Raw genomic sequence first — 27,972 nt, 5'->3', positions numbered from 1 at the left:
GCTTATGGTAATGAAAAAAGGGACAAGAATGTAGCAGCCAGCCTTTTTATATGGATATTCTAATTGTAAAATCATGAATAAAGGTTAAGTAGTCTGCATTCTTTTAAATGAAAATCGTCAAATCACAAGTATTCTTGTCTTTTTTTAATATGTTCATTGTGATGATAGGCCTAAACTCCTAATAAATAGATGAATAAATAGATAATTCATCACTAAAAGTGCCAAGGCTATAATGACCATGCCTCTAATGATTATCAGCCTCTGATAATGGGTGGATAGCTCTGGGAATCGGGTATATTGACAAATAAAGAGGGGTAGATAGCTGCCCAAACCTACATTATTTTAGTTCTGCGCTACTGTAACGACATGAGTTAGCAATGGTTGGAACTTGGTACATGACGGGCAGTCGCAGACAAGCTCTACACTCCCACCCACTTGACATGATGGAACTGTGTCGAGTTGAGTGTGCGTTACCAAACGAGAAGGACTGAGTGATTGAACAACGCTGCAAAGAATGTGCTTTAGCTGAAATCACTGGCATATGTTGAAGACTCGTTTCGCGTTTGGAGAACCTGATAAGAGGTAATTAGCTAATAGAATTGCACACATTTTTGTTTCATGCTAACTTGGCTAGCCTAACTAGCTAGCCACTGACTACGAGTTGAGTGCACTGGGTTGAATGGACTAGATAAACAATTATTGGTCTTGCTAATGTTCACTGTTCCTGGCTATATTAGACTGACAATAAATTTGCGCACGGTTAGGGCTGCGAAGATTACGGTTGGGCAGTTCAACCCTTTCTGGTTGTAGCTAGCTAGCTAATGTAGCTAGATAATGTTAACAAGCTAGCTAGCTAGCTAGCCACACCACAGATAGAACCAAATGTTTCACCGGTTGTATAAATCTGAAACATCCGGTTGGCGTTTACATTCCACTCACCACCAGATGGTGATGAGAGCACGCCCAGCGGCCGACAGTGGGGGAAGATGGAGCGAAATGGTTCCCAGAACTCAGGGTCGTTTTAGGTGTCTGGCCCGCCCTACCTTACCTCCTTGCCCGTCCAAATCAAATATTGAAATATTGTTCATTTATTTGACTGAGACGCGCACCGACAGAAAGACGTATCCGGGCGAGCGAAACAGCGCCCCTCTGTCTCAATATTTGTAGACCATGTATCTGATGCTGTCTGGATCAAAAGAGTATGACATGACACTATATTTCCGGCCATACAGCTTCAGATACATGGGCTACATATAGAGGGGCGTTGTTTCGCTCCCTCGGCGTCGATAATTACCAAGTCTCAAAGTGAAAGAGCGAAATATCGTGATCTGATGATCCCATATATCCAGTGGAAACGTCCTAAAAAAACAGCTGTCTGTCCGGAGCTCACTGGCCCAGGAAACTGAGGGCACAGAATAGGTTAGTTGATACAATGTTGCAAGTGAAGCTGTAGCTAGCGAACTTGCAGTGAGGATTTGATAGTATGGTTACGTGCCATTGGAACACATGAGTGATGGTTACTGACAATGGGCCTCTGTACGCCTATGTAGGTATTCCTTTAAAAATCCACCGTTTCCAGCTACAATAGTCATTTACAACATTAGCAATGTCTACACTGTATTTCTGATCAATTTGCTGTTATTTTAATGAGCAAAAAATGTGCTTTTCTTTCAAAAACAAGGACATTTCTAAGTGACCCCAAACTTTTGAACGGTAGTGTGTAAAGAGACAATAAAATATGATATTGTTCAGAGGTTGTCCCGTCATACCATTGCTGCAACAAACAGTGCTAGAAATGGGTGTAATTGGCAAATCTCTTCCTCTTCTCTGCAACTGCACACGTGTTTGATTGAGCAACAGGGAGAATGAGCAAGAGAGAATTTGAGAAACTTTACATGACTGTGGCAGAATGTGGAACGTGGCAGAATAGGACATTGGTAACTGCTGTAGAGGCATATCATTGACATATTTCAGGAAATGTAAAGTCGGAGACTAATCATTATTAACAATTACCTAAGGTCTTCACTAAGTTAGACTTAGCCTAGCAAGTACATTGACTATGTTGCTCCTCAGCAATCTGCCGGGTTGAGCCTATGCTTTGCTGTCTATTTACATTTCTTAGTCAGCAGGCTGGATAACTCCTGTAGTCCTTCCAATTGTTCCTTCCATCCAAGCTAGAAGATCCATGCAAAAACAGAGAATCGAGAATTGAAAAGGCCAGTTGACAGGTGTAACCTTGGAATGTGTGTTGATGGAGAGCAGGGATTGGCAAAATGTACGGTATTTTCAAATACAAAATCTGTGATGAATCAGGAAAATGTTCACATCCATATTGGGGTACACGTTTCAAGAATGAGCCTAGTTTACTGTCTTACACACACAAACAATTAATATTTTGTGTATTCATGTACCATCCCCCTCTTTCATATACACACACAGCTAGCATGACAATGTTGACATCATCATCTCTCTTCCCCCTCTCTATCTCACACTCGGCTGGACAATATAACACGTCAATATTCACCCAAGGCTGAAAAATGGCCAAAGAACATTGGCTGAGCTAGAGCACTAGCCTTAGCAAATGAGGCCTTAGCAAATGAATTGAAACGAATCCTTCGCAGAGCCTCTTATAACTGGAGTGATGCTTGGAATTCAATGTCCTCTAAATGGTACAAAGAAATGTATCCCTTTTTTATTTTACCACTACAATCTGTTCTTAGCATGAAACTGAAAAAGAACAACTCATGTAGAAAGTAAACATCTCCACTTCGATGGTGTCAACTGTGCTTATGTCTGCGTAAGTAGGGAAAAAAATTGGGCTCATTGCCCAGTCTTTCCATATGAAAACAATGGCCGGAGCTCAGGGTTCAAAGGGCAAGAAGTATTTTGGAGCTAGAATTTGTTGACAAACGAGCTCTCTGCCCAGACTTCCATCATTACAAAGTGGACCAGAACATAAAATAATAGCAGCCCAATTTATACACCTACAGTCGTGGCCAAAAGTTTTGAGAAGGACACAAATATTAATTTCCACAAAGTCTGCTGCTTCAGTGTCTTTAGATATTTTTGTCAGATGTTACTATAGAATACTGAAGTATAATTACAAGCATTTCATAAGTGTCAAAGGCTTTTATTGACAATTACATGAAGTTGATGCAAAGAGTCAATATTTGCAGTGTTGACCCTTCTTTTTCAAGACCTCTGCAATCTGCCCTGGCATGCTGTCTATTAACTTCTGGGCCACATCCTGACTGATGGCAGCCCATTCTTGCATAATCAATGCTTGGAGTTTGTCAGAATTTGTGGGGTTTTGTTTGTCCACCCGCCTCTTGAGGATTGACCACAAGTTCTCAATGGGATTAAGGTCTGGGGAGTTTCCTGGCCATGGACCCAAAATATCGATGTTTTGTTCCCCGAGCCATTTAGTTATCACCTTTTCCTTATGGCAAGGTGCTCCATCATGCTGGAAAAGGCATTGTTTGTCACCAAACTGTTCCTGGATGGTTGAGAGGAGTAGTTCTCGGAGGATGTGTTGGTACCATTCTTTATTCATGGCTGTGTTCTTAGGCAAAATTGTGAGTGAGCCCACTCCCTTGGCTGAGATGCAACCCCACACATGAATGGTCTCAGGATGCTTTACTGTTGGCATGACACAGGACTGATGGTAGCGCTCACCTTGTCTTCTTCGGACAAGCTTTTTTCTGGATGCCCCAAACCATCGGAAAGGGGATTTATCAGAGAAAATGACTTTACCCCAGTCCTCAGCATCCAATCCCTGTACCTTTTGCAGAATATCAGTCTGTCCCTGATGTTTTTCCTGGAGAGAAGTTGCTTCTTTGCTGCCCTTCTTGACACCAGGCCATTCTCCAAAAGTCTTTCCCTCACTGTGCTGCAGATGCACTCACATCTGCCTACTGCCATTCCTTAGCAAGCTCTGTACTGGTGGTGCCCGTTCCCGCATCTGAATCAAATTTAGGAGACGGTCCTGGTGCTTGCTGGACTTTCTTGGGCGCCCTGAAGCCTTCGTCGCAACAATTAAACCGCTCTCCTTGACGTTCTTGATGATCCGATAAATGGTGGATTTAGGTGCAATCTTACTGGCAGCAATATCCTTGCCTGTGAAGCCCTTTTTGTGCAAAGCAATGATGACGGCACGTGTTTCCTTGCAGGTAACCGCGGTTGACAGAGGAAGAACAATGATTCCAAGCACCACCCTCCTTTTGAAGCTTCCAGTCTGTTATTCGAACTCAATCAGCATGACAGAGTGATCTCCAGCCTCGTCCTCATCAACACTCACACCTGTGTTAAAGAGAGAATCACTGACATGATGTCAGCTGGTCCTTTTGTGGCAGGGCTGAAATGCAGTGGAAATGTTTTTGGGGGGGATTTAGTTTATTGCTTGGCAAAGAGGAACTTTGAAATTAATTGCAATTCATCTGATCACTCTTCGTAACATTCTGGAGTATATGCAAATTTCCATCATACAAACTGAGGCAGCAGACTGTGAAAATGTATATTTGTGTCATTATCAAAACCTTTGGCCACGACTGTACTATGGAAATGGCTCATCAACTGTTGCTCGCCCCAATTCTGACTTGTGCTCTGATATTTGCTTCACTGATTTCCGCTCCCGTAAAAGACTGTTTTCTGAATGTTAACACTAGAAGCTTATTACCTAAAATGGATCAATTGAAAGTGTGGGTTTACAGCTCCAATCCAGATGTGTTGGTCATTATTGAGACGTGGTTAAGGACAAGTGTTTTGAATACTGATGTTAACCTTTCTGGTCTTTTTGTCAAGACAGCTCTTCCAAAGGTGGGGGAGTGGCGATCTTTACCAAGGATCGCCTTCAGTGCTCGGTTGTCTCCACCAAGTCTGTTCCCAAACAATTTGATTTGCCGGTTTTAAGTATTAAACTTTCAAATAGCTCTTTGGTGTCTGTTGCTGGGTACTATCGTCCTCCACCAGCATCAGCCTGTACGCTACCCAAAGCTCTCCCCTGGCCCCTTACACAAGTCTGAATTTGTCCTGCTAGGTAACCTAAACTGGGACATGCTTAAACCACCTGACCAAGTGCTAAAGGAATGGAACTCCCTAAATCTTTTTAATCTCAGATTATTACCAATCCCATAAGGTATGACTCCAAACACCCAGAAAAGGCTACTCTTCTCGACGTTATCCTCACAAATAATCCTGATATGTATCAGTCTGGTGTTTTCTGTAATGTCCTTAGTGATCAATGTTTTACAGCCTGTGTTCGTAATGGCTGCTCAGGAAATTAACCTGTCCTGATTTGTCATAGACGCTTGCCAAAAAACTTTAATGAGGAACTGGTCTCTGTAAGATGGTATAGAATCATCTTGATCCCCTCTGTCGATCCCCACCTTCTTTTTTGATATTTCGAGTGATATTGTCAACAAACACACCTCATAAAGAAAATGAGAATTAAAACAGGTTCTGCCCCTGGTTCGACCGTGATCTTGCAGAGTTATTCCACCTCAAGAGTTGCATTTGGCGAAAGGCTCGGGCACACGCATACTCAGGCTGACTGGCTCTCGTTCAGGCAAATGAGAAATAAGTGCACTCAGGCTATCCGGAAGGCCAAAGTTAGTTACTTTAAGGAGCAGTTCTCTCTCTGTGGGTCTAACTGGAAAAAGGTTAAAGACCTGGAGAATAAACCCTCCTTCTCATATATGCCCATGTCCCTTAAAGTTGATGATGTGGTTGTTACTGACAAGAAGCACATGGCTGAGCTCTTTAATCACCACTTCATTAAGTCAGGATTCCTATTTGACTTAGCCATGCCTCATTGCCCATCCAAAATTTCCTCATCTCCCACCCCTTATAATGTGATTATCCCCAATGCTTCTCCCTCTTATTCCCCTGCCCCGCTACAAAGTTTCTCCCTGCAGTCTGTCACTGAGTCCGAGGTCCTCGAGGAGCTCCTGCGACTTGACCCCCAAAAAACATCTGGATCAGATGGTTAAGACCCTTTCTTCTTTAAGGTTGCTGCCCCTATCATCACCAAGTCTATCGCTGACCTTTTTAACCTGTCTCTCCTCTCTGGGATGTTCCCATTGCTTGGCAGGCAGCCACGGTTTGTCCTTTATTTAAAGGGGGAGATCAAGCGGATCCTATCCTAACTGTTATAGGCCTATTTCTATTTTGCCCTGTTTATCAAAAGTGTTGTGAAAAACTTGCCAATAATGAACTGACTGGCTTTCTTGATGTCTATAGTATTCTCTGTGGTATGCAATCTGGTTTCCTCTCAGGTTATGGATAAAACTGCAATCTTAAAGGTCCTCAACGATGTCACCATTGCACTTGATTCTAAGCAATGTTGCGTTGCTATTTTTACTGACTTGGCCAAAGCTTTTGATACGGTAGACCATTCCATTCTTGTGGGCCGGAATATTGGTGTCTCTCAGGGGTCTTTGGCCGGATTTGCTAACTACCTCTCTCAAAGAGTGCAGTGTATAAAGTCAGGAAATCTGCTGTCTCAGCCACTGCCTGTCACCAAGGGAGTACCCCAAGGCACAATCGTAGGCCCCACGCTCTTCTCAATTTACATCAACAACATAGCTCAGGCAGTAGGGAGCTCTCTCCATTTATATGCAGATGATACAGTCTTATACTCAGCTTGCCCCTCCCCGGATTTTGTTTTAAATGCTCTACAACAAAGCTTTCTTAGTGTCCAACAAGCTTTCTCTATGCTTAACCTTGTTCTGAACACCTCCAAAACAAAGGTCATGTGGTTTGGTAAGAAGAATGCCCCTCACCCCACAGGTGTGTTTACTACCTCTGAGGGTTTAGAGTTTGAGGTAGTCACCTCATACAAGTATTTGGGAGTATGGCTAGACGGTACACTGTCCTTCTCTCAGCGCATATCAAAGCTGCAGGCTAAAGTTAAATCTAGACTTGGTTTCCTCTATCTAAATAGCTCCACTTTCACCCCAGCTGCCAAACTAACCCCGATTCAGATGACCATCCTACCCATGCTAGATTTTGAAGACATCATTTATAGATCAGCAGGTAAGGGTGCGATGGTCTTTACCATTTGCCACCAATGCTCCTTATAGGACACATCACTGCACTCTATACTCCTCTGTGTACCCGTCGCAAGACCCATTGGTTGGGGTGGATTGCGGCCTATCTGAGATATCTACTGCAGCCCTCATCCTCCACATACAACACCCGTTCTGCCAGTCACATTCTGTTAAAGGTTCTCAAAGCACACACATCCCTGGGTCGCACGCCTTTTCAGTTCGCTGCAGCTAACAACTGGAACTTGCTGCAACAAACACTCAAACTGGACAGTTTTATCTCAATCTCTTCATTCAGACTCAATCATAAACACTTACTGGCAGTTGTGGCTGCTTTGCGTGATGTATTGTTGTCTCTAGCTTCTTGCCCTTTGTGCTGTTGTCTGTGCCCAATAATGTTTGTACCATGTATTGTGCTGCTACCATGTTGTTCTGCTACCATGCTGTGTTGTTATGTGTTGCTGCCTTGCTATGTTGTTGTCTTAGGTCTGTCTTTATGTAGTGTTTGTTTCTCTTGTGCCTATAAATTAGATCATCAACTAAGTAAAATATATAGGCCTAAAGCCGACAAGTAAAAACAGAAAATATCCAGAAGAAAATGTGGGCCTTAAAATTACATGAATCTCTCTACTCCACCTGTCTGCCTCCCTTTCTATCTGTTTTGACTTGAGCTAGTGAAGTGCAACATTTAGAACGTTTACATGTACACTAATAATTCTATATTAAACGGATTATAGCAGTAAACAGATTATGCAATAGTCATGTAAACTACTTATTCTGCTTATTTTTTACTAATAATTAGAGCTATCGTTCGAATTATTAGGACATGTAAAGACTGTAATCGGTGTTCCAGCAGCGTATCTGTTCTGTGCATGTGCTATTACCGGCCGAGCAGCACAGTTGTCATACGACGAGATAAATACATATTTTACTGGTTGAAATCTGGTCGGGACATCATATAACCAGATCACAACCAGATTAAGACGTCTTCTTTATAAAGTCTTTTTGACGTCATTTAAAATACGTCTAATTTTGGTTGATATCTGTTTTTTGGTTGGAATCTGGTTAAATTACTGATCAGTTATCTAAATGCTTCTCAATTAATAGAAACCAATCTATATAAACATGTGCATAGTGCTTGTGGGCCATGCACCCATTGCATTATACAGTGGTGCAAAAAAAGTATTTAGTCAGCCACCAATTGTGCAAGTTATCCCACTTAAAAAGTTGAGAGAGGCCTGTAATTTTCATCATAGGTACACTTCAACTAAGACAGACAAAATGAGAAAACAAATCCAGGAAAATCACATTGTAGGATTTTTAATGAATTTATTTGCAGATTGTGGTGGAAAATAAACTTTTGTTATTGACCAAATACTTATCTCAATACTTTGTTATATACCCTTTGTTGGCAATGACCGATGTGAAGACTTACAGAAAACGTTTGACAAGGTTTTCACACACTGTTGCTGGTATTTTGGCCCATTCCTCCATGCAGATCTCCTCTTTAGCAGTGATGTTTTGGGGCTGTTGCTGGGCAACACGGACTTTCAACTCCCTCCAAAGATTTTCTATGGGGTTGAGATCTGGAGACTGGCTAGGCCACTCCAGGACCGTGAAATGCTTCTTACGAAGCCGCTCCTTCGTTGCCCGGGTGGTGTGTTTGGGATCATTGTCATTCTGAAAGACCCAGCCATGGTTCATCTTCAATGCCCTTGCTGATGGAAGGAGGTTTTCACTCAAAATCTCACGATACATGGCCCCATTCATTCTTTCCTTTACACGGGTCAGTCGTCCTGGTCCCTTTCCAGAAAAACAGCCCCAAAGCATGATGTTTCCACCCCCATGATTCACAGTAGGTATACTGTTCTTTGGATGCAACTCAGCATTCTTTGTCCTCCAAACACGACGAGTTGAGTTTTTACCAAAAAGTTATATTTTGGTTTCATCTGACCATATGACATTCTCCCAATCTTCTTCTGGATCATCCAAATTATCTCTAGCAAACTTCAGACGGGCCTGGACATGTACTGGCTTAAGCAGGGGGACGTGTCTGGCACTGCAGGATTTGAGTCCCTGGCGGCGTACTGTGTTACTGATGGTAGGCTTTGCTACTTTGGTCCCAGCTCTCTGCAGGTCATTCACTAGGTCCCCCCCGTGTGGTTCTGGGATTTTTGCTCACCGTTCTTGTGATTATTTTGACCCCACGGGGTGAGATCTTGCGTGGAGCCCCAGATCGAGGGAGATTATCAGTGGTCTTGTATCTCTTCCATTTCCTAATAATTGCTCCCACAGTTGATTTCTTCAAACCAAGCTGCTTACCTATTGCAGATTCAGTCTTCCCAGCCTGGTGCAGGTCTACAATTGTTTCTGGTGTCCTTTGACAGCTCTTTGGTCTTGGCCATAGTGGAATTTTGAGTGTGACTGTTTGCGGTTGTGGACAGGTGTCTTTAATACTGATAACAAGTTCAAACAGGTGCCAATAATACAGGTAACGAGTGGAGGACAGAGGAGCCTCTTAAAGAAGAAGTTACACGTCTGTGAGAGCCAGAAATCTTGCTTGTTTGTAGGTGACCAAATACTTATTTTCCACCATAATTTGCAAATAAATTCATTAAAAATCCTACAATGTGATTTTCTCGATTTTTATTTTTTTATAAAAAAAAAAAATGTATTTCTCATTTTGTCTGTCATAGTTGAAGTGTACCTATGATGAAAATTACAAGCCTCTCTCATCTTTTTAAGTGGGAGAACTTGCACAATTGGTGGCTGACTAAATACTTTTTTGCCCCACTTTAAGACACTAACAATTACAATTATACAAATTCGAGTAATGTTCTTTTTCAGCAGGGTTTGCGTGAATCATGGGGGTGGGCTTCATGTGGGCCGAGCTCTTCCTCGAATGTCATGCCCTGACCTTGGTTATTTTTGTTTTCTTTATTATTTTGGTTAGGTCAGGGTGTGACGAGGGTGGTTTGTTTAGTGTTTGTATTGTCTCGGGTTTTTTGTAAGTCTAGGTGTTTGTGTCTGTGGTTGCCAAGATTGGTTCTCAATCACAGGCAGCTCAGCTGTTTATCGTTGTCTCTGATTGGGGACCATATTTAGGTAGCTATATTCCTTGGGTAGTTTGTGGGTTCTTATTCTATGTTTAGTTGCCTGTCTGAACTAGCCATATTAGCTTCACGGTTTGTTTTGTTCAGTGTTTGTTCTTTAATTAAAGATGAATGTACGCTTACCACGCTGCGCCTTGGTCTCCTCTTTTTGACGACCGTGACACCGAATCCGTCAGAATCATATTACTCTGGATTCCGGCTAATGGTACTAGGGCCGAGTCCACTTCAGCTTATCCAGCCCGCCCTTACAAAAAAAGATTGCAGTATAACTGCAATATGCTGCAAATACTGCGTCCAAAATACCAGTTACTGCAAGTATTTATTTTTTGTCCCCGCCTCCTGTATACCGGAGTTCTCCTTACTAGCTTGCTATCTGGAAAGTTATCACCTGCTGTGTACTGGAGTCCTTCTTACTAGCTCACGTAAACTCACCCCATTCTGTACAAATGTGCGCGACCGCGACATTCAAACGAGGCTGCAAAGAAAACTAGCGACTGTGTTGACTTCAAAATCTGGGGTGTGAGCTACGTTTCTATTCAAGCGTTGATCGACATGGTAATGGCTCTATAATATTGGAGAAAAGTTGATCAAACTGACCCTCAGTTACATTGTTATGTGTCATGCCGTAACGTACAGCACGCATGAAACTAATTCTGTTTTACAGCCTCTCCACCAGGTGTAGCACTTCTCTCATCATTTAAAAACAAGAAATGGACAGTGAGGGGGGATACCTAGTCATTTTTGCGTCATCATTGCATGCGATCATGACTCTCAAAGCCGCTGTTTACTTCTGAAGATCACTTTAGCACCGCCCTAAAAACCTGATTCAAATTCGACACAAACCTTCAAATAAGTACGTAATGACACATTATATAAACTCTTTATAGTGTTTTATTTACATTTTAGAGGCGATAAGGTGATAAGTTGGACAGATCGAGTGAAAAAAAGCAGTTTTCCCACACGACAACTTTCCTTCTCACTATCACGCATTAGTTTCGCTTCCCCACCGGCCATTTTTATAAAGACCCGACAGAGCTCATTGTCTTGTTGAATTATGCAGAAACGGGAAGCGTTTAGGTCATGTAATTGATTTTGTTGTACGGACCAAGGTGATGTACAAAAGTGAATGAGTTTACGTTAGCGGGAGGCGGGGGCGACACCAGTGTCCTTTACTTCCGCCGGCAGAACACCTGCCCTGACCATATTTTACAGAACAGCGGGAAATCAGTGCCCCAACCAGCGGATGCAAAGGACACTGCCTTCCGGTCATCCCCACTTCCCGCTAGCTACTACGGTACACAGCAGTCGGGAGGTGGGGACGACATTGTGTGCTAACTAACAAGCTAGCTTGCTAGTTAAATACACTGTGTGCTCGCTAACTTGATAGTTAGCGAGCTCACGGTGCCGCTCCCGCATGCTGTGTACCGCAGTTTTCCTAGGACTAGCTAGCTAGCACACAATGTCCTTTGCTCCCGCCGGCCGAACACCTGCCGTCGCCGTCGTTAACAAAACTGCAGGAAAACAATGCCCGACAGGAGGAGACGAAGGACACTGTCTACCGTTGTCACCCTCACCTCTTTTTCTTCTGTAGGGTTTATTGGCGGATGGCAACCAACGGGAACCTACTGTACTGGAGCGCCCCCACCTCTCGCCTGTCCTAGGTTAAAAATGGAACAATAGGAGTATAAAGAGGGGTTCCTGCAGATGCAGGAATGCCAACATGCAGGAACACCCCGAATTGCGGGCCGCAATTGCACCCTTTTCCATTGAAATGTAAATTTAAAATGGTGTTCGAACCTAATTTTCAGAGTAAATAACTAGAGAAGCTTTACCAAGTTGAATTATTCCCAAAGAGTCGTTACGCTGTAATTCAGACAAATTACATTTCACACAAGCACTGATATTTAACCCTTTCTCCTAGGTTGAGTCTCCACCTCCTCAACTGAACAGCCAATGCATCTCTGTTGTTCAACAGAACCTTAGTGATATCTGTTCTTCCTCACTTCATCTAACCTGACCTCAACCCCATAGTGCTTACTCCTCCCCAACTCAAGGCTGTCTAGGTTATTGATACCAGACTGTGTGTCTTCTCCTCCCAGAGGATCCCTCCCATAAGATCCCTGAGGGTTAACAGTAACATATCCTGACATAATGTAAACGTTATACATGACCCTCTCTCCCTCAGTGACATTGTTAGTTTCTAAGATCTCCACCCGTCTCCCCTTATCGATGCCTGCCACATGTAATCGCTTCCCTGCACTCAACACATTCCAAGCTTGGTTGCATACACTATACACCTTCCTCCTATAACCCTTCTGGTGTAGGCCCTCTAAACCTTAGCATTCCATCAGTGACATGAATAAGTAGATTTCACATTCTCAAAACCCAACAAGGGTAGGGGTTCCGGTTATGGTTTCGGGACATCCCAAGGATCCCCAGATAGCACTAACTGTAAATGCTAGCTAGCTAACAGGATTTTATTCTTCTTTAGGCACAATGGATCAGGACTGCATTGTCTCTGGTGCCCCTGCTGGCCCAGTGGTCCAAGTATGCTTCCCCAGTGTGCGTGCAGCAGTTTTGGACAGCCTGAATGGACAGCGGGAGGAGGGCCGGCTCTGTGACCTCTCCATCCAGGTGCAGGGACAGGTGTTCAGGGCCCACCGCTGTGTGCTGGCTGCCTCCTCGCCATACTTTCACGATCAGGTCTGTCTGTGTTTATGAGCGTGTGTACTAATAGTCTCTCTGTACGTTAACAGCATAGAGGAAAAGGAGGAGTTAGCCTATGTGACTAGCCTATGTCTATCTGAAGAGGACCCTCCCTTGAATCTTTTTCTCTTGGTACCCCTTTTGGTACCCCTTTTCGAAGGTACCAAGAGAGTCCGTTATTGATCCCAAACATCGGCTAGTCACTGCAGTTGCAGTTGCAGGTCTGGGTTTCCGTGACTAGTGTATTAGAGAGAGATGTCTGTCTTTGCCTGTCTTTGCCTGTCTCTACACAATAGTAGTTTGTGTCTTTGCTCTGTCATGTGCATTGTTGTCTGGAAAAATAGCTTTGAAATCCTAGGTTTTTTTCATTACTTCCACCAGGTGTTGCTGAAGAATGTGACGACAGTGTCTCTGCCCTCTGTCATGGACCCTGTGGCCTTTGAGAGTGTCCTGATTTCAGCCTACACTGGCCGACTGAGCATAGTGCGTGATGACATTGTCAACTATGTAACGGTAGCCAGCTTTCTCCAGATGTGGCATATTGTTGACAAATGCACAGAGATCCTGAAGAGACCCCGACCCCCAACAGAATGCAACCCTGTGGATGTTGCAGCTGCCACACGCCATGGTGCCTCCTCAAGGCAGCAGTCCCCAAGCAGCACCGAGTGCCTATACATGGAGAGAGAGGGGAAAGAGAAGGAGACGAGGACCTACGGCCAGGTGCAGAATGCTCTGCCGCCATTGGCCACGTGGAGGAGGCCCCATCAGTTCCCCAGGTGGGGCCACTCCAGGCCCTCACCCCAGCCAGCCATGTCCATGCCTGTCCAGCACCTAGCTGACTCACAGCTGGACTCCCACCCTGCTGGGGAGAGTGACTACTCCAGCTGTGAGGAGGTGTGGATGTCCAGCCACAGCAAAGCCAGCCCCCTAAGCCATCACGATGGGAGAGGACTGGACCATAACCACACCAGGCACGGGGGATTTCCTGGTGAGGCATTGAGACTGAGAGCTAGACTGAGACAAAGGGCAGCACCACCAAGTACTGAGAAGCTGCATGGCAGGGATAGAGGAAGTGGCAATGGGGAAGATCCTCAGGAGAAGAAGGGGACTGAAAGAGTGATTGAAGCAAGTGAAGGAATGGGAAAAGAGTTGGAAGAGGAGAAGAGGGAGGGTCCTGAGCTGAGAGGACACTCTGGTAAGTAGTCCTAGTATGTGAAATGTAAACAGGACTTGGACATTGATGTGTTTATAAAGTGTTTATATTTGTATATATATATTTTTTAAATATACGGTGTGTGTGTATATATATATATACACACACACTTGAAGTTGGAAGTTTACAGACACCTTAGCCAAAAACATTTAAACTCAGTTTTTCACAATTCCTGACATTTAATCCTAGTACAAATTCCCTGTCTTAGGTCAGTTAGGATCACCACTTTATTTTAAGAATGTGAAATGTCAGAATAATAGTAGAGAGAATTATTTATTTCAGGTTTTATTTATTTCATCACATTCCCAGTGGGTCAGAAGTTTACATACACTCAATTGGTATTTCGGAGAATTACATTCCCAGTGTGTCAGAAGTTTACATACACTCAATTAGTATTTGGGAGCATTGCCTTTAAATTGTTTAACTTGGGTAAAATGTTTCTGGTATCCTTCCCCAAGCTTTCCATAATATTATGGGTGAATTTTTGCCCATTCCTCCTGACAGAGCTGGTGTAACTGAGTCAGGTTTGTAGGCCTCCTTGCTCACACACACTTTTTCAGTTCTGCCCACAAATTTTCTATGGGATTTAGGTCAGGGCTTTGTGATGGCCACTCCAAAACCTTGACTTTGTTGTCCTTAAGCCATTTTGCCACAACTTTGGAAGTATGCTTGCGGTCATTGACCATTTGGAAGACCCATTTGCGACCAAGATTTAACTTCCTGACTGATGTCTTGAGATGTTGCTTCAATATATCCACATAATTTTCCATCCTCATGATGCCATCTCTTTTGTGAAGTGCATCAGCCCCTCCAGCTGCAAAGCACCCCACAACATGATGCTGCCACCCACGTGCTTCACGGTTGGGATGGTGTTCTTCAGCTTGCAAGCCTCCCCCTTTTTCCTCCAAACATAATGATGGGCATTATGGCCAAACAGTTCTATTTTTGTTTCATCAGACCAGAGGACATTTCTCCAAAAAGTATGATCTTTGTCCCCATGTGCAGTTGCAAACTGTAGTCTGGCTTTTTTATGGTGGTTTTGGAGCAGTGGCTTCTTCCTTGCGGAGCGGCCTTTCAGGTTATGTCGATATAGGACTCGTTTAACTGTGAATATAGATACTTTTGTACCGGTTTCCTCTAGCATCTTCACAAGGTCCTTTGCTGTTGTTCTGGGATTGATTTGCACTTTTCGCACCAAAGTACGTTCATATCTAGGATACAGAATGCGTCTCCTTCCTGAGTGATATGATGGCTGCGTGGTCCCATGGTGTTTAAACTTGCGTACTACTGTTTGTAAAGATTAACGTGGTACCTTCAGGCGTTTGGAAATTGCTCCCAAGGAAGAACCAGACTTGTGGAGATCTACTATTTTTTTGAGGTCTTGGCTGATTTCATAAACGTCTAAAGCCATGACATCATTTTCTGGAATTTTCCAAGCTGTTTAAAGGCACAGTCAACTTAGTGTATGTAAACTTCTGACCCACTGGAATTGTGATATAGTGAAATAATTATAAGTGAAATAATCTGTCTGTAAAAAATTGTTGGAAAAGTTACTTGTGTTATTCCACAAAGTAGATGTCCTAACCGACTTGCCAAAACTATAGTTTGTTAACAAGTAATTTGTGGAGTGGTTGAAAAACAAGTTTCATGACTCCAACCTAAGTGTATGTATGGTCACAACTGTATATGGTCACTTAGAAATGTCCTTGTTGTTGACAGAAAATCACATTTTTTTCCATTAAAATAACATCAAATTGATCAGAGATACAGTGTAGACATTGTTAATGTTGTAAATGACTGTTGTAGCTGGAAACGGCAGATTTTGTTATGGAATACATACATAGGCGTACAGAGGCCCATTATCAGCAACCCTCACTCCTGTGTTCCAATGGCACGTTGTGTTAGCTAATCCAAGTTTATCATTTTAAAGGGCAGAGTTGCAATGAAAAAGCCATATCTCAGAATGGCCAATAAAAATAAAAGATTAAGATGGGCAAAAGAACACAGGCACTGGACAGAGGAACTCTGCCTAGAAGGCCAGCATCCTGGTGTCGCCTCTTCACTGTTGACATTGAGATTGGTGTTTTGCGGGTTCTATTTAATGAAGATGCCAGTTCAGGACTTGTGAGGTGTCTATTTCTTAAACTGGACACTCGATTGTACTTGTTCTCTTGCTCAGTTGTGCACCGGGACCTCTCACTCCTCTTTCTATTCTGGTTAGGGCCAGTTTGCGCTGTTCTGTGAAGGGAGTAGTACACAGAGTTGTTTGAGATCTTCAGTTTCTTGGCAATTTCTCGCATGGAATAACCTTCATTTCTCAGAACAAGAATAGACTTAAGAGTTTCAGAAGAAAGTTATTTGTTTCTGGCCATTTTGAGCTTGTAATCGAACCTACAAGTGCTGATGCTCCAGATACTCAAGTAGTCTAAAGAAGGCCAGTTTTATTGATTCTTTAATCAGATCAACAGTTTTCAGCTCTGCTAACATACTTGCAAAAGGGTTTTCTAATGATCAATTAGCCTTTTAAAATTATAATCTTGGATTAGCTAACACAACGTGCCATTGGAACACAGGAGTGATGTTTGCTGATAATGGGCCTCTGTACACCTATGTAGATATATTCCATAAAACAATCTGCTGTTTACAGCTACAATAGTAATTTACAACATTAACCATGTCTAAACTTTAGTTCTGATCAAATTGATGTTATTTTAATGGGGGAAAAAATGAGCTTTTCTTTAAAAAACAAGGACATTTCTAAGTGACCCCAAACTATTTAATGGTAGTGTGTATATATATATATATATATTCTTTATAAGTTATATTCTTCAATAATCATTGGGTAACATATCATTCTTTTATAAGTCATTCATTTATAAGACATACCCCATCAGAAGCCAAAATATAACCTTGTTTTACTGCAATGTTTGTACACAAAGCCTCAAAACATGGTTACAACTATATTTTTGATATCATGGATGGTCAGTCCTTGCATCCATAGCTCTGTATGTTTTTGAGAGTGGCTACATTTATCTAGCATTTATCCCTTAGCTTTTTACCGAAACCGGGGGCGGGGATTCGCATTGTTATTGTTTCAACTGCTGAATGTCCCTTTAAACATGTGTCTCATATTTACGAGAGGATAAGCACTTATCCGTGATAAGCACACCTCCCAGTGCCTTAAATACACTATCTTTATATATTTCTCTATGTCCATTGTACATCACTCTGTTTGTATTTCTCCAGTGGACTTCCACTCTAGTGTACACCAAGGTGAGGAGGGAGGACAGCCAGAGGGGAAAAAGACCTCAGGGGAGCTGCAGAAGAAAGAGGAGAGCCAGTTGGGGAGAAGTTCAGCCCTGACTTCTCCCCATGCTGGGGAACCAGATGAGGTGATTCCTGGACCCTCCTGCTTAGCTTCTACACCCTCTACCCAAAAGCAGTGGCAGGCGAGTCCCTGGTCTCAGCAAGTAGCTAGGCCGCAACCTGGAGAAGAAGACTACAGAAGAGAAGACGACGAAGAAAATGACGAGGGGGAAGTGGACTTTGACCGATTTGCGGATGGTGCCTTTGGAAGGGAAACCTATGATGAGATTGAGGATGGCACCGGACAAGTTTCTCAGAGACCCTTAGTACCTACCTCTCCTGATGACAATGACTTTATCCTGGGGGCCCCAGGGTTGAACTGGCCCAATGGGGCAAACATGACCCATGGTGGTGGTACCCCAACCTCCACCTCCAGCTGCCACCTGTCCCCATCTCCTGCTCCATTCCCCCCCTTCCTCCTCACCCCCCCAACCCATCTTCCTCCTCTTCCATCTCCCTTGCCGGGGCCCCTTACACAGGAAAAGTGCACTTCTGCCACTGTGGGAAGGCCTACACCCTGAAGAGTATGCGTGACCGCCATGTCAAGATGCAGCATCTCAACCTGCGGCCCTTCGCCTGCCCCGTGTGCGCCAAGAGCTTCAAGATGAAGCACCACCTGACCAAGCACCTGAAGACTCACGGCGGGCTGCGACCCTATGAGTGTGGCCTGTGTGGGAAGAAGGTCATCTGGAGGGATAGTTTCCTGCGCCACCAGGCACGCTGTGAGAGACTGGCCGAAAGCTACGATGGAGCCGCTGCCAGTAGTAACACCACAGCGGCTGCTGACATGGACGATGGTTATGCCTATGGGTTCAAGGAGGGGGAGGTTTTTCTTTCACAGGGCGGTCAGGTGAAAGTGGAGCAGGCAGACTGTCAGGGGGAGGCGGAGTCTGGGATGAGTGCGTTGTTAACGGGTGGGGTTGGGGCTGAATTAGGCTCTCAGTCAAGGACTGTGGTTAGTCACAGCTTTAAGAAGGAAGCCAGCAACAGGTTTAGCTGAAGCTAAAGGAAGGAGGATGGTGAAATATTATGTAATATAGGGCCCGCCGCACTTGAAAGTGGTATTAGGTAAGGTGATAATTATGTTCATCATGGTCCATGTGTAAACCATTAACTCAGATCAATGTTGATACGCCTGTTTGAAAAACAAATTTCTGCGTTATTATTTATTTAAAGGACTATCCCATCAAGTCATTGATATCTCGAGAGAGGGAAGAAACATGTAATTTGCTCAATGTGAATCATGTGGTTTTAAAAGTTTGTGAAGTGTGATGTGAGCACCAGTGAGTGTATATTTTGCATATGATTTTGTATACGAGATCTTCAGTTTCTTGCCAATTTCTCTCATGGAATTGCCTTCATTTCTCAGAACAAGAATAGACTGACGAGTTTCAGTAGAAAGTGCTTTGTTTCTGGCCATTTTGAGCCTGTAGTCGAACCCACACATGCTGATGCTCCAGATTCTCAGTCTGAAGAAGGTCAGTTTTATTGCTTCTTTAATCAGATCAACAGTTTTCAGCTGTGCTAACATAATTGCAAAAAGGGTTTTCTAATGATTAATTAGCCTTTTAAAATGATACACTTGGATTAGCTAACACAACGTGCCATTGAAACACTGGAGTGATGGTTGCTGATAATGGGCCTCTGTACGCCTATGTAGATATTCCATAAAAAATCTGCCGTTTCCAGCTGCAATAGTCATTTAAAACATTAACAATATCTACACTGTATTTCTGATCAATTTGATGTTGTGTTAATGGACAAAAATATTGCTTTTCTTTCAAAAACAAGGAAAGTGACCCCAAAGTTTTGATCGGTAGTGTATGTATACAGTGCCAGGCAAGATTTTAGACAAACCTACTCATTCAAGGGTTTTTCTTTGTTTGTACTATTTTCTACATTGTAGAATAATAGTGAAGACATCACTATGAAATAACACATGGAACCATGTAGTAACCAAAATAGTGTTGAACTCTTCAACTCTTCAAGAGTGTGTAAAGCTGTCATCAAGGCAAAGGGTGGCTACTTTGATTAATCTCAAATATAAAATATATTTTGATGAGTTTTCAGGTTAATACGTGATTTCTTGTGTGTTATTTCATAGTTTTGATGTCTTCACTATTCTACAATGTAGAAAATTGTAAAAAATAAATTAATACCCTTGAATGAGTAGGTGTGTCTAAAATATTGCCTGGAATTGTATTTTATTTATATATATATATATATATATCTCTAGTTGGATAAACACTCCAAACAGCCTACCTGACTGCCTGGAGGTGTCCGCATCGTCCTAATGTTGCCTATTTTTGTATCACATTCCAATGATAAAACTGGGGTGGACAAATTCAATTTCCCCAATGAAAGTTGCGTCCCTGATATTTTGTATATTTAAATGAGCTAAATGATCTTATCATGAGCCTTCTGTGAATGTAATTGAGACAATAAAATCTTGTTTGCACAGATATGGTTTGAACAATAAGTTATCAGGTTCATTCATGTCAAATTGGGTAACTTACGGAATGCTGCAAGTATGGTCCTTTGCTTCCCAGGAATTTTGAAGAAATTACATTGAAAGTCTATGCGGTGGTGGAAAAAGTACCCAATTGTCATACTTGAGTAAAATTATAGATATCTTAATAGAAAGTTTCTCAAGTAAAAGTGAAATTCACCCAGTAAAATAGTACTAGAGTATAAGTCAAAAAGTATTTGGTTTTAAATATACTTAAGTATCAAAATTAACTGTAATTTCTAAAATATACTATCAAAAGTAGAAGTAAAAATATGAGTCATTTAAATGTCCTTATATTAAGCAATGCAGACAGCACCATTTTATTGTTTTTAAAATGTACAGATAGCCAGGGGAACACTCCAACGCATTATTGTTTAGTGAGTCCGCCAGATCAGAGGCAGTAGAGATGACCAGGGATGTTCTCTTGATAAGTGTGTGAATTGGACCATTTTCCTGTCCTGCTAAGCATACAAAATGTAACGAGTACTTTGGGTTGTCAGGGGAAATGTATGGAGTAAAAAGTACAATATTTTCTTTAGGAATGTAGTGAAGTAAAAGTAAAAAGTTGTCAAAAATATAAATAGTGGCACAGTGGTCTAAGGCACTGCATCGCAGTGCTTGCTGTGCCGCTAGAGATCCTGGTTCGAGTCCAGGCTCTGTCGCAGCTGACCCGTCCGGGTTAGGGGAGGGTTCCTTGACCTTCACCTCTCCATACGGGAGTTGCAGCGATGAGACAAGACTGTAACTACCAATTGGATACCTACCATGAAATTGGGGTTAAAAATAGGAAAATAAAAAAAAGAGTTATATAAATATCAAAGTACAAATACCCCCAAAATATTTTTATTTAAGTACTTTAGACTATTGAGTATATGCCGGCTAAATGCAGTTCTACAATAATTATGAGTAGTAGAAGTCAGGGAACACAGCGAGTGTCTTGCTAAATGCAGCAAGGATGATGTCTTGTGATCATCATAGTTTGCTGCTAAAATTGTTTTCATGATCAAACACACACATAGGCTTCATCCCAAATGTCACCCTATTTATTATATAGTGCAGGTTGTGCACCATCTGGTCAAAAGTAGCACACTATTATAGGGGAAAAGGTGCCATTTGGGATGCACACATAGTATACACAGAGTTGATCAAAGCCTGTACAAGGACACTATGCCAAGAAAGCCTTGAGCTTAAATACTAGACATTGAGCCAGTAAGAGATGGAGATTATGGACTGATAGGGTTTTGATGTGTTCAGGTGTACAGTTTATACCAGGGGGTATAGAGATTTCCACTCCAAAGGGACATGCAATATTGGGAAAAAGAAGACCCCTACACGATCCTACAATGACTTTCTGAGTTGGTATTAGCTGATGCATATACAGCATCTTCAGAAAGCATTCACACCCCTTGACTTTTTCCACATGTTGTTGTGTTACAGCCTGAATTCAAAATGGATTCAATTGGGATGTTGTCACTGGCCTACACACACAGTACCATATAATGTCAAAGTGGAATTATGTTTTAGAATATTTGACAAATTAAGAACAAATGGAAAGCTGAAATGTCTTGAGTCAATAAATATTCAACCCCTTTGTTATGGCAAGCCTAAATAAGTTCAGGGGTAAAAATGTGCTTAACAAGTCACATAATAAGTTGCATGCACACTCTGTGTGCAATAATAGTGTTGAACAAGATTTTTGAATGACTACTCCAGTGTACCCCCGGTGATGCGTTGGGCAGACTGCACCACCCTCTGGAGAGCCCTGCGGTGGCGGGCGGTGCACTTGCCATACCAGGCGGTGATACAGCCCGACAGGATGCTCTCAATTGTGTATCTGTAAAAGTTTGTGAGGGTCTTAGGGACCAAGCCAAATTTCTTCAGCCTCCCGAGGTTCTTCTTCTTCACCACACTGTCTGTGTGGTGAAGCATTTCGCTACACTCGCATTAACATATGCTAACCATGTGTATGTGACAAATAAAATTGTCAGTGATGTGTACGTCGAGGAACTTGAAGCTTTCCACCTTTCCACCTTCTCCACTACGGTCCCGTCGATGTGGATGGGGGTGCTCCCTCTACTGTTTCCTAAAGTCCATGATCAGGTCCTTCATTTTGTTGACGTTGAGTGAGAGGTTATTTTCCTGGCACCACTACTCCAGTGCATTCACCTCCTCCCTGTAGGCTGTCTCGTCATTGTTGGTAATCAGGCCTACGACTGTTGTGTTGTCTGCTAACTTGATTATTGAATTGGAGGCGTGCGTGGCCACGCAGTCATGGGTGAACAGGGAATACAGGAGGGGAATGAACACGCACCCTTGTGGAAACCCTGTCTTGAGGATCAGCGAAGAGGAGGTGTTGTTTCCTACCTCACCACCTGGGGGTGGCCAGTCAGGAAGTTCAGGACCCAGTTGCACAGGGCAGGTTTAAGACCCAGGGCCCCAAGCTTAATGATGAGCTTGGAGGGTACTATGGTGTTGAATGCTGAGTTATAGTCAATGAACAGCATTCTTACTTATATATTCCTCTTATCCAGATGGGATAGGGCAGTGTGCAGTTGATGGCGATTGCATCATCTGTGGATATATTGGGGCGGTAAGCAAATTGAAGTGGGTCTAAGATGTCAGGTAAGATGAGGTGATCCCTAACTAGCCTCTTAAAGCACTGACGACAAAAGTTCATTAAGGCTGTATGTAATAAAATAAAATAAAACGTTCTGGGCTAATAATGTAAGAAATAACACACAAAAAAATATAATACTGCAAAGTTACTTAGGAGCTAGAAGCAGAGCTGTCTGTCGACGCCCAAGTATTCAGACCACTTGACTTTTTTCACATTCTGTTACGTTACAGCCATATTCTAAAATTGATTAAATTGTTTTTTTCCCCCCTCATCAATCTACATACAATACCACATAATCACAAGGCGAAAACAGGTTTTTAGAAATGTTTTCAAATTTATACAAAATAAAAACAGAAATACTTGTACTCAGACCCTTTGCTATGAGACTCGAAATTCAGCTCAGGTGCATCCTGTTGCGTCCACCTGGTAAATTCAATTATTTGGACATGATTTGGAAAGGCACACACCTGTCTACATAAGGTCCCACCATTGACAGTGCAGAGCGAAAACCAAGCCATGAGGTCGAAGGAATTGTTCAGAGCTCCGAGAGAGGTTTGTGTGAAGGCACTAATCTGGGGAAGTGTACCAAAAAATGTCTGCAGCATTGAAGGTCCACAAGAACACATTGGCCTCCATCATTCTTAAATGGAAGAAGTTTGGAACCACCAAGACTCTTCCTAGATCTGGCAGCCTGGCCAAACTGAGCAATAAGAGGAGAAGAGCCTTGGTCAGGGAGGTGACCAAGAACCCGATGGTCCCTCTGACAGAGCTCCAGAGTTCCTCTGTGGAGATGGAAGAACCTTCCAGAAGGACATCCATCTCTGCAGCACTCCACCAATCAGGCCTTGTATGGTAGAGTATCCAGACTGAAGCCACTACTCAGTAAAAGGCACATGACAGCTCGCTTGGAGTTTTCCAAAAGGTACCTAAAGACTCTCAGACCATGAGAAACAAGATTTTCTGGTCTGATGAAACCAAGTTGGGCTTGGATGCCAAGCGTCACGTCTGGAGGAAACCCTACGGTGAAGCATGGTGGTGGCAGCATCATGCTGAGGGGATGTTTTTCAGTGGGTGGGACTTGGCCACTAGTCAGGATCGACAGAAAGACGAACGAAGCAAAGTATAGAGAGAGCCTTGATGAAAACCTGCTCCAGAGAGCTCAGGACCTCAGACAGGGGCGAAGGTTCACCTTCCAACAAGACAACTATCCTAAGCACACAGCCAAGACAACACAGGAGTGGCTTCGGGACAAGTCTCTGAATGTTCTTGAGTAGCCCAGCCAGAGCCCGGACTTGAACCCAGTCGAACATCTCTGGAGAGACCTGAAAATAGATGTGCAGCAACACTCCCCATCCAACCTGACAGAGCTTGTTAGGATCTGCAGAGAAGAATGCGTGAAACTCCCCAAATAAATGTGTGTCAAGCTTGTAGCGTCATATCCAATAAGACTCATGGCTGTAATCGCTGCCAAAGGTGCTTCAACAAAGTACTGAGTAAAGGTTCTGAATTCTTATGTCAATGTGATATTTTCGTTTTTGCATTGTCATTATCGGGTATCGTGTGTAGGTTATTGAGGGGGAAAAATATTTTATCCATTTTAGGATAAGGCTGTAACGTAACAAATGTGGAAAAAGCCAAGGGGTCTGACTCCCTTATCTCTGTACCCCCCACATCTGTAAGGTTCTTTAGTCGAGCAGTGAATTTCAAACACAGATTCAACCAGAAATACCAGTAAGGTTTTCAAATGCCTTGTAAAAAAGGGAACTCATTGGTAGATGGGTATAAAAAGAACCCAACATTGAATATCCGTAGGAACATGGTGAAGTTGTTATATAGTTACACTTTAGGTGGTGTATCAATACACCCAGTTGCTACAAAGACACGGGCATCCTATCTAACTCAGTCGCCGGAGAGGAAGGAAACTGTTCAGGGATTTCACCATGAGGCCAATGGTGACTTTAAAACAGTTACAGAGTTTAATGGCTGTGATAAGAGAAAACTGAGGATGGATCAAAAACATTGTAGTTACTCCACAATATTAACCTAAATGACAGAGTGAAAAGAAGGAAGCCTGTACAGAATACAAATATTCCAAAACATGGATCCTGTTTGAAATAGGGCACTACAGTAAAGCTGCAAAAAAATGTGCCAAAGATACTAACTTTATGTCCTGAATTCAAAGCGTTATGTTTGGGGCAAGTCCAACACAACACATCACTAAGTACCACTTCATATTTTCAAGCATGGTGGTGGCTGCATCATGTTCCGGCGCCGACTGAGATGGCCGCCTCGCTTCGCGTTCCTAGGAAACTATGCAGTTTTTTGTTTTTTTACGTGTTATTTCTTACATTAGTACCCCAGGTCATCTTAGGTTTCATTACATACAGTCGAGAAGAACTACTGAATATAAGATCAGCGTCAACTCACCATCAGTACGACCAAGAATATGTTTTCCGCGACGCGGATCCTGTGTTCTGCCTTACAAACAGGACAACGGAATGGATCGCATGCAGCGACCCAAGGAAACGACTCCGAAAAAGAGGGAAACGCGGCGGTGTTCTGGTCAGACTCCGAAAAAGGGCACATCGCGCACCACTTCCCAGTATTCTTCTTGCCAATGTCCAGTCTCTCGACAACAAGGTTGATGAAATCCGAGCAAGGGTGGCATTCCAGAGGGACATCAGAGACTGCAACGTTCTCTGCTTTACGGAGACATGGCTTACTGGGAAAACGCTATCCAGGGCGGTACAGCCAACGGGTTTCTCCACGCATCGCGCCGACAGAAACAAACATCTATCTGGTAAGAAGAGTGGAGGGGGCGTATGCCTCATGACTAACGGGACATGGTGTGATGAAGGAAACATACAGGAACTCAAATCCTTCTGTTCACCTGATTTAGAATTCCTCACAATCAAATGTAGACCGCATTATCTTCCAAGAGAATTCTCTTCGATTATAATCACAGCCGTATATATCCCCCCCAAGCAGACACATCGATGGCTCTGAACGAACTTTATTTAACTCTTTGCAAACTGGAAAACATTTATCCGGAGGCTGCATTCATTGTAGCTGGGGATTTTAACAAAGCCAATCTGAAAACAAGACTCCCTAAATTTTATCAGCATATCGATTGCGCAACCAGGGGTGGTAAAACCTTGGATCATTGTTACTCTAACTTCCGCGACGCATATAAGGCCCTGCCCCGCCCCCCTTTCGGAAAAGCTGACCACGACTCCATTTTGCTGATCCCTGTCTACAGGCAGAAACTAAAACAAGAGGCTCCCACGCTGAGGTCTGTCCAACGCTGGTCAGACCAAGCTGACTCTACACTCCAAGACTGCTTCCATCACGTGGACTGGGACATGTTTCGTATTGCGTCAGATGGGAATATTGACGAATACGCTGATTCGGTGTGCGAGTTCATTAGAACGTGCGTCGAAGATGTCGTTCCCATAGCAACGATAAAAACATTCCCTAACCAGAAACCGTGGATTGATGGCAGCATTCGCGTGAAACTGAAAGCGCGAACCACTGCTTTTAATCAGGGCAAGGTGTCTGGCAACATGACTGAATACAAACAGTGCAGCTATTCCCTCCGTAAGGCTATCAAACAAGCTAAGCGTCAGTACAGAGACAAAGTGGAATCTCAATTCAATGGCTCAGACACAAGAGGCATGTGGCAGAGTCTACAGTCAATCACGGACTACAAGATGAAATCCAGCCCAGTCACGGACCAGGATGTCTTGCTCCCAGGCAGACTAAATAACTTTTTTGCCCGCTTTGAGGACAATACAGTGCCACTGACACGGCCTGCAACCGAAACATGCAGTCTCTCCTTCACTGCAGCCGAGGTGAGTAAGACATTTAAACGTGTTAACCCTCGCAAGGCTGCAGGCCCAGACGGCATCCCCAGCCGCGCCCTCCGAGCATGCGCAGACCAGCTGGCCGGTGTGTTTACGGACATATTCAATCAATCCCTATACCAGTCTGCTGTTCCCACATGCTTCAAGAGGGCCACCATTGTTCCTGTTCCCAAGAAAGCTAAGGTAACTGAGCTAAACGACTACCGCCCGTAGCACTCACTTCCGTCATCATGAAGTGCTTTGAGAGACTAGTCAAGGACCATATCACCTCCACCCTACCTGACACCCTAGACCCACTCCAATTTGCTTACCGCCCAAATAGGTCCACAGACGATGCAATCTCAACCACACTGCACACTGCCCTAACCCACCTGGACAAGAGGAATACCTATGTGAGAATGCTGTTCATCGACTACAGCTCGGCATTCAACACCATAGTACCCTCCAAGCTCATCATCAAGCTCGAGACCCTGGGTCTCGACCCCGCCCTGTGCAACTGGGTACTGGACTTCCTGACGGGCCGCCCCCAGGTGGTGAGGGTAGGCAACAACATCTCCTCCCCGCTGATCCTCAACACGGGGGCCCCACAAGGGTGCGTTCTGAGCCCTCTCCTGTACTCCCTGTTCACCCACGACTGCGTGGCCACGCACGCCTCCAACTCAATCATCAAGTTTGCGGACGACACAACAGTGGTAGGCTTGATTACCAACAACGACGAGACGGCCTACAGGGAGGAGGTGAGGGCCCTTGGAGTTTGGTGTCAGGAAAATAACCTCACACTCAACGTCAACAAAACTAAGGAGATGATTGTGGACTTCAGGAAACAGCAGAGGGAACACCCCCCTATCCACATCGATGGAACAGTAGTGGAGAGGGTAGCTAGTTTTAAGTTCCTCGGCATACACATCACAGACAAACTGAATTGGTCCACTCACACTAACAACGTCGTGAAGAAGGCGCAGCAGCGCCTATTCAACCTCAGGAGGCTGAAGAAATTCGGCTTGTCACCAAAAGCACTCACAAACTTCTACAGATGCACAATCGAGAGCATCCTGGCGGGCTGTATCACCGCCTGGTACGGCAACTGCTCCGCCCTCAACCGTAAGGTTCTCCAGAGGGTAGTGAGGACTGCACAACGCATCACCGGGGGCAAACTACCTGCCCTCCAGGACACCTACACCACCCGTTGTTACAGGAAGGCCATAAAGATCATCAAGGACATCAACCACCCGAACCACTGCCTGTTCACCCCGCTATCATCCAGAAGGCGAGGTCAGTACAGGTGCATCAAAGCTGGGACCGAGAGACTGAAAAACAGCTTCTATCTCAAGGCCATCAGACTGTTAAATAGCCACCACTAACATTGAGTGGCTGCTGCCAACACACTGTCATTGACACTGACCCAACTCCAGCCATTTTAATAATGGAAATTGATGGGAAATGATGTAAATATATCACTAGCCACTTTAAACAATGCTACCTTATATAATGTTACTTACCCTACATTATTCATCTCATATGCATATGTATATACTGTACTCT

The 27,972-nt window shown here is 43.6% G+C and overlaps 1 protein-coding gene across 2 annotated transcripts; it reads left to right on the top strand.

The window, feature by feature from the left end:
• Positions 1 to 260: 260 nt before the first annotated feature.
• Positions 261 to 17,972, top strand: LOC124012785 (zinc finger and BTB domain-containing protein 20-like). 2 transcript variants are annotated; one of them, XM_046326745.1, is made up of 4 exons: positions 261 to 582; positions 12,648 to 12,859; positions 13,244 to 14,057; positions 17,322 to 17,972. In XM_046326745.1, exons 2-4 carry the CDS (start codon positions 12,653 to 12,655, stop codon positions 17,960 to 17,962), a joined length of 1,662 nt encoding a protein of 553 aa, XP_046182701.1. In that variant the 5' UTR covers positions 261 to 582; positions 12,648 to 12,652; the 3' UTR covers positions 17,963 to 17,972. The 2 variants fall into 2 exon arrangements, with proteins under 2 accessions (XP_046182701.1, XP_046182702.1); XM_046326746.1 differs by lacking the exon at positions 261 to 582 and adding an exon at positions 1,296 to 1,419.
• The last annotated feature ends 10,000 nt before the right edge of the window (positions 17,973 to 27,972 follow it).

Source organism: Oncorhynchus gorbuscha, linkage group LG24, assembly GCF_021184085.1.
Source record: "Oncorhynchus gorbuscha isolate QuinsamMale2020 ecotype Even-year linkage group LG24, OgorEven_v1.0, whole genome shotgun sequence".
Classification (NCBI taxonomy): domain Eukaryota; kingdom Metazoa; phylum Chordata; class Actinopteri; order Salmoniformes; family Salmonidae; genus Oncorhynchus; species Oncorhynchus gorbuscha.
The sequence above is the reverse complement of the archived record's forward strand: the minus strand, read 5'-3'. Positions and strand labels throughout refer to the sequence as shown.

Bases quoted from the DNA above. Each gene is read 5' to 3' on its own strand.
- LOC124012785 (XM_046326745.1), top strand. From the start codon at position 12,653: ATGGATCAGGACTGCATTGTCTCTGGTGCCCCTGCTGGCCCAGTGGTC. The intron at 12,860-13,243 runs GTCTGTCTGTGT...TACTTCCACCAG, and splicing joins CGCCATACTTTCACGATCAG to GTGTTGCTGAAGAATGTGAC. The intron at 14,058-17,321 runs GTAAGTAGTCCT...GTATTTCTCCAG, and splicing joins TGAGCTGAGAGGACACTCTG to TGGACTTCCACTCTAGTGTA.